At 36.4% G+C, this 7402-nt stretch overlaps 1 protein-coding gene across 4 annotated transcripts in view; it reads right to left on the bottom strand.

Annotated features, from left to right (window-relative positions):
• Positions 1 to 5843, bottom strand: part of LOC110029793 (type IV inositol polyphosphate 5-phosphatase 3-like) — a 7956-nt gene extending 2113 nt beyond the window's left edge. The window contains exons 1-6 of one of the 4 annotated variants that reach the window (XM_020732234.1): positions 5502 to 5843; positions 5237 to 5381; positions 4691 to 4738; positions 4241 to 4328; positions 4060 to 4164; positions 2297 to 3128 (exon numbers count right to left, since the gene is read on the bottom strand). In XM_020732234.1, coding sequence (XP_020587893.1) covers positions 2297 to 3128; positions 4060 to 4164; positions 4241 to 4328; positions 4691 to 4738; positions 5237 to 5381; positions 5502 to 5531 — 1248 coding nt within the window. In that variant the 5' untranslated portion in view covers positions 5532 to 5843. Of the gene's footprint in view, positions 1 to 2296; positions 3129 to 4059; positions 4165 to 4240; positions 4329 to 4690; positions 4739 to 5236; positions 5382 to 5431 lie in introns of all 4 variants that reach the window. The other 3 variants (XM_020732235.1, XM_020732238.1, XM_020732236.1) reach the window with 3 other exon arrangements.
• Positions 5844 to 7402: the final 1559 nt, after the last annotated feature.

Below are 7402 nucleotides of genomic sequence, written 5' to 3'. Positions count from 1 at the left end.
TGTCACTCTAAAATCTCCAATTCTACGCCCGATAATTTTATTTCCCTATTTATTTGCATCCAACTTCCAAGGGCTTTGATTTCCCTGAATCTTGGATGTAATCTTCACTTTAGTTGTAAAACTCAACATAGTTTAACAATTCAATTGACTAGATTGAAGTGAAAAGATCATCACAACTTCTTTAACATTTTTAATGCTCAACTAATTCAAATCACCATTTCACAAATCTCAAGATAAGGAGAAAGACAGAAAACTACTCAGATCTCATGGGGAAGACAACAAAACTCGAAATTTATATATAAAAGCAAAGTCATACAAACTACAACAAGTAAATAACACTTATCTCTAATTCCTCCATAAGCAAACTCCTCGAAGTTCGTCTGAATCTCTTCCTTTCTTTACAATACACAGAATTCTTCTTCGAAGCGACAATGAGTAAGAAATCTCTCACTTTCTCTCCACTCTTACAATCTTTCGGAGAATTCCTCACAATCTAACCCTAAATTAGACTCTCTACACACTACTGGGGCTCTTGGATGTTGTTCGAACCTTCGAACTCCTCGAACTCCCTTTCAATTTTCAGCCAAAATCTTCTTTTAAAGTTGTAGAAAAATTTTTCCAAGAGTTGCCTAAGCATCCCTCCAAAAATCATCCATATTCAATGCACATGTTGAGATAACCGTCAATCTCGCTGTCGGCGGCCTCGAGGGCGTCGTCGGCGGGCCTTCTAAAATATTTGGCTAGAGTCTCGAGAAAATCTCGCAGTCGGCGCCGTTGGCCCGGCGCCGTTGGGCTCGCCGTCGGCGCCCTAGTTCAAATCTTCATATTTTGGTCTTTTTCGATCCAAATTTGCTTTTTTTTGCATTTTTTTGTTCCAATGACCATAATTCCTTCAATTGGCTAGATTGAGAGTAAATTAAGATTGAAGTGAAAAGATCATCACAACTTCTTTAACATTTTCAAAGCTCAACTAATTCAAATCACCATTTCACAAATCTCAAGACAAGGAGAAAGACAGAGAAAACTACTCAGATCTCATGGGGAAGACAACGAAACTGGAAATTTATATATAAAAGCAAAGTCATACAAACTACAACAAGTAAATAATACTTATCTCTAATTCTTCCATAAGCAAACTCCTTGAAGTTCCTCTGAATCTCTTCCTTTCTTTACAACACACAGAATTCTTCTTCGAAGCGACAATGAGGAAGAAATCTCTCACTTTCTCTCCACTCTTACAATCTTTCGAAGAATTACTCACAATCTAACCCTAAATTAGACTCTCTACACACTAATGGGGCTCTTGGATGCTGTTCAAACCTTCGAACTCCTCGAACTCCCTTTCAATTTTCGTCAAAATCTTCTTTTAAAGTTGTAGAAAAGTTTTTCCAAGAGTTGCCTAAGCATCCCTCCAAAAATCATCCACATTCAATGCACATGTTGAGATAACCGTCGATCTCACTGTCGACGGCCTCGAGGGCGTCGTCGGCGGGGCTTTTTAAATATTTGGCTGGAGCTGGAGTCTCGAGAAAATCTCGCCGTCGGCGCCGTTGGGCTCGCTGTCGGCGCCCTAGTTCAAATCTTCACATTTTGGTTTTTTTCGCTCTAAATTCGTTTTTTTTTGCATCTTTTTGCTCCAATGACCATAATTCATCATACCTGCAACAAAACATCAAAAATATCATTCTTTAAAGTGTAATATCATCAAAATCAGTGTAAAATAGGTATGAAAATCTCAACATATTTTCCTTTGGTCAATTTCACATTTAATAAACTTTCTAGAAGGGTCGTAGCACCAAATGATCAGGAGGCTAAAGAAATGAAATGAGGCTTGAGATCCTCTCATATAAAAAAATCTTTTTTCCCCATCCTTTATTTTTCGTCTGTATCCTTCTATAGCATAATATAACAAAGTGATGCATGTTAGCTGATGAAACACCCAAAGGAAGATGCCATAATTTGCATAACATTCTGAACTTATGGACAAAAAAATTGCTCAAATAATAAATTAATTTGCAGGCATATATAACATATGTTAGCATAAGCAAACTGTTATCCAGTTTAGACGTAAAACGATAAACAAATTGACCATGAGAGCCTGTATATTTTTCATGTCAAGGAAAAGCATGTTGCTAATGCAACGTTGGTGTTTAGTTCTTGACCAAGAATGTTGTTCATGATATGTTCCTATATAAAGATTATTCCTTAATACTATCACATTTCAGAAGAATTAAATCCAAATATAGAGGAAAAGTTGAAACATAATAAACGGGAGAATAATTCTGCAAGAGCTAACCTTATTGCCAATGTAACCCATGACACCTACACCAACGCTAGAAACTTTCAAATTTTGAATATGTTTTCGGAGGCTTCTACGAACCCAAATTGAAAGATAAATCCCAACCATTTGCTTGCTTATGATTCTCACAAAAGATGACCTTTTCTTTTTCTTTGCAGTATCATCTCTCTTTAACTCAACTAGCAAGCCTGATCCAGCAAAATCCCTGCAATTCTGGTTGGATGACTTGAGATAATTGGGATTTTTGTAAGACTTGAAAGTATTTGAAGTATCTAAGGAAAGTGGAGCAAATATGTCAAGTGGCTGCTCTGGCCATACTAACCCAATCCTCTCAGAGCTGCTAAAGGATTTGATGAGTCTTTTTTGTTCGGTGGTTGAAGCTTCTAATGCTATTCTATGGCTTTTAAAACTTGAACAATGGGATTCGTTAAACACCCTTTGTGAGAACAGGGGTTGATGGCCCAAATCTTGTGATCCAACCAAATTGGTATTTGTAAAGTTAGAACTTGTATGTACACTTAAATTAGCATCACCGGTTGTGCAACTATAAGAACTCGATTCAAAATCAAGAGGAACCACGTCCAGTGGATGGATTTCCTCATCAGTGTCATCATCACTCACTTGTAGTAATGCATCTTCCATGCCCAGAGTATCATCTGTTGATAGGAATCTTGATGGTGAAGGGGGATCACTGTAACATTTATATTTCAGTTTAGCCGGTTGAATCTTATTCAATGTCTGACGAATAAGATATTCCCATCTTGGAACAGGCCTGGTGTCCTCCGCACCAAATATGTTGCCTGCATTCAAAGGAACAATCTCCTGCAAACTACAGGAAAGATAGATGTGACAAATTGTTCATTACAACCTCTGATCGCATAAATGTCAAAAAAAACTGAGACTTGTCACTTAAATAAATTAAGGTCAAGAGAAAAAAAAATCAATTGATCAACTATCATTTAAAGGTTAAATTTTCAAAAAGGAATACATTGCATGATTCTAAAATGAAATTTCCAGAAAAAAAAAGTTACTTATATAGTGTGATGTTATGCTTATAAAAGCAAAACAAATTTTCAAAACTTTAAAGGGCTACTGGAACTGCAGATGATATCAAAGAATCAAATAGAGGAAATGCAACACGCTAAAGCAAGATAGAAGCCATATAAATAATTCAAGATTACGCATTAACATTGACATGCCTTCTTTAAACCTTATTGGATGAATTTGTCACGAGTAAAATTTTGAACTAAAGTCTCTATAAGCATAAGGAAGCAGGCATAAATTACATTCTCATTACAAATCTTTCATCATTAAAATATTGGGTGAAAATGATAACAACCAACACTAAGGTTAAAGATTAATAAAGCAACACCTAGCCTAATGCTCAGATAAGGATGAGAACATTCAGCATTGATGTTAAGAGATGGCCATAAGTCTCGTAGGCATAAATTTACTAAATTCCCCTTCTAAGGTGGTGTTTCCAGCATATTTTTCCAAATACGTTTATAATAGCATAATTGTGAAATTTCTCTCCAATGGTCTGGCCTATTAATTATATCCACATTCTTGAAAAATACAACAATATAAACTTTCAAATTATCTAGTGTTGGAATTCAGATGCTAACTTTGAATTTTATTACTTTGAAATGGTAATATGCAAATTACTTCAAAGATCTTGCATAAAACTAAAAGCTTGTATGATAACATTCTGATTTTGTTGAATTTCCATAAATCCAAAACTTGTATCATAAAAAAATTACCCCAGCACATATATATCAGCAGGCTCCTCCATGTCGAGCCAGTCCTTCATATCAAGATCATCATGGGGAAGTTTACCACCAACATTCCAGGTCCCCACACATATCCTGAGTAAAAGAAGTCATCGCTGAGAAGGAAATAAAACCAGGCTAGATTAGCAACTAAACAGCCAAACAATCATGCCTAAGTTCCTTGGTATTTATATATTGTGCACGAAGGGTCTCGGATTTTCTTCTTTGCCTCCAAAATGGAATTCCGTCAATGTGATTTCCTGAAAAAAGTATGTAAAGTTAATATAACAAAAAACGTTGGTGCCATGAATTTAGATTCTTCTCATGCATTGGAAGTTTCATTCCTTCGGTATAAAAATCTTCATTGTGGAGGATACGTGATAAAAAAAAAAGGATTGACCAAATCCATAAGACTTCCCACCAATCTAATGTAGGATCTAAGGAGAAATTGATGGGTGCAGCCTTATGCTTGCATCACAAATGTTTAGCTTCCTTCCACAGGCATCTTATAAAAAATTAGTTCTTTTTATTGGCTCAACTATATGGATCCAATTTTAGGCGAAATAGATAACACAATCCAGCTAATGGGAACAATCACCATCTGATTTAGCCCCAAGCTCACCTATTCCCCTCTCCTCGTCACGTAATTGGCGCTCCCATTGACACATCTCTGGAGAAAATCATCACATCAAAACTTAGTCCACAAGAGCATTAGAACCCCATAATTGCAGAGGATTCTCCAAAATAATAATAATAACAATAAATAAATAAATAACTCAAGTTCCACCGATTTGAAGTGCAAGTATGACATGGAAAAGTGGAGTAAAAATAAAGAAAAAGAAAAAAAAACTAAGGGAATAAAGAAAACCAATGCAGATGAGTCTCAGAGAAATGAAAGAGACAGAATAGCAGGTAGAGTAAATAAAGGTTAAACACAATATACACATATCCAAAAACAAGCAAATTGGAAAAACAGTTAACATATCCAATCAGACCAATCAAAATCAATAATTTACCAAAAAAAAACAATCAGCGCCCATGGGCAGAATGTCAGAACAAAATTCAATAAAAACTGAGAACAAATCCAACACGGAATCGGAATGAAAACTATTCAGCTCGTGACGATACATAAGACAATATTTTATCGTTTGCTTCCTTCATCACTGACCTTCAAATTCGAAATCGCTCTCGGTGGTTTCCCCGTCGTCAGCACTAAAGTCGGAGTCCTTGGAGTTGAGCCATTTCCGCAGCACGATCTTTGGCCATAGCTGTAGGCAGGTGCAACGTAAACAAAGGAGTTCAGCCCAATTTGTCTGCAGTTTTCTAGAAATCAATAGAAACCAAGAAACGAATAACCACGAACAACTAGAAGAGCTCCTCCTCCGAAATGGAAATTCAATCGGATTTCTTTATTTCAAGAACAAGTTTCCTACCTTCTTCTGCTTCCCAGATCTCGACCTCATTCGGAAAAACAACTATAAGGAAGAGCTAACCTCACTTCTCCTCTTCTATACTTGTCCCCGCAAGCGAGACCCCGAGCGAGCATAAAATAAAAGCGAGGGCCCCGGCTCATCCCCAGCGACAGCATTTACCGCGTGAAACAAGCCGCCGAAATCAAGAACAGGACGGCGGTAGGTGAGAACGAAGGTCTCTCTCCCCCACCACCCATTTGTGTTTTCCTTGAAATGAAAAATCAGCAATCAGGTGAAGCTATGAGCATTAGTGCTGCAGCAAAATGGCTCGTTGTTCTCCAAACAGCACATGTTGGGTTCTGTAAGTAGTATTAGTTGCCTTTGCCAAGTAAGTCAGCCCAATATTTGACTTATTTTGGTTTTAATTAATTAATATATAAATAAGCCCAAACAGCTTTACTGCACAGGAACAGAATGAGCATTTATCTAAAAACAACTGCAAAATAATTATTTGAGCCCAAACAGCATTTATCTAAAAACAACTGCAAAATAATTATTTTCTAAGAGCACAAATCAAACAATCAACCAATTTATCTGGATCAGCTGCTGACCGATAGCTTATCTGGATCAACTGATTATCATCAGCTTATTAATAAGTTGCAGCTATCACAAGCAAATCCTAACTCTGTTTCTCTTGGTCCTCTCTTAAGCATGGTACTAGTCTTTTACTCCAAGGTACTCATGCTCGTATCATATTTCTAGTATAGACTCTATCCTAAAACTTTAAAATACATAATACAACAACAACAAACCTTTATTCCACAAAGTGGGGTTGGTTACATGAATCGTTTTTCTTCATTGTGTCATATTGAGCGCATACTTTTATTCAATTCTAATAAATTAAGATCATCTTTTGTACAACATGCCCAAGTCTTTTTAGATCTACATTTACCTTTTACATCATAATTTTAATCTAAAACATCTACTCGCATAATTGGAACATCAGATGGTCGACGTTTAATGTGACCAAACCATCTAAGATGACTCACTCTAATATTGTGTCATTAAAGCTACACCAACCCTTTCATGGATAAATTCATTTTGCATTTTGTCTATAAAACTGAAGTCACTCATCCACCTAAGCATTATGTTCTCAACAACATTTAACTTAGTTTTATGCTTCTCTTTTATAGGAAAATATTTTGTTAGGTAATGTGGAGACCCGGTCCACCGAATTTAATTAGCTTCTTAATTAAGTATCCCACCCACATCCCACCTACCGCTCACCTACCTCCCACCTATCACTCTCATGGTTTCTATAAATAATCTCTTTTGGTTTAAAGGATAAGCAAAGCCAAGCAAAGTCAAACAAGGCCAAGCAAGTCATCTTGAGATCTAAGAGAAAAAGAGGAAGCGAGAGAGAGAGGAAGCGAGAGAAGAAAATAGAGATTTTCTTGTAAACGTCGAGGCGCTCGACAGTGTAATTCCTCGAAGTAGTAAAGTTCGTTGCAGCTCCGTGGACGTAGGCAATTTTGCCGAACCACGTAAATCTGTGTGTCGCTCTGGTGTTTTTCTACGTGCAATTTTTTCTCGTTCCATTTTTCGCTTTATTGTCGTTGTTTTTCACAACACATTTTGCATCATAAAGTATTGTAAGTCTCAAAACCATCTTATAAAATTTTCATGTAAGTCTAAGCGGTAATTTTCTATCACACAATAAGCTTGATGCATTCCTCCACATCCCCGCCTCTATCATCATCACTTTGAAGAATAAACCCAAAATATATAAAATATTCACTCCTAATGATTTGATCGTCCATTATTACAACTCTGCCACTCATCTACTACTAAAATTAGATTTCATGTATTCAACTTCAGTTTTACTCAAATGAAAGCATTTAGACTCTAATGTAGACCTTCAT

This window comes from Phalaenopsis equestris, unplaced genomic scaffold, assembly GCF_001263595.1.
Source record: "Phalaenopsis equestris unplaced genomic scaffold, ASM126359v1 Scaffold000604, whole genome shotgun sequence".
NCBI classification, from domain to species: Eukaryota; Viridiplantae; Streptophyta; class Magnoliopsida; order Asparagales; family Orchidaceae; genus Phalaenopsis; species Phalaenopsis equestris.
Note: the sequence above shows the minus strand (reverse complement) of the source record. Positions and strands in the feature narration are given on the sequence as shown.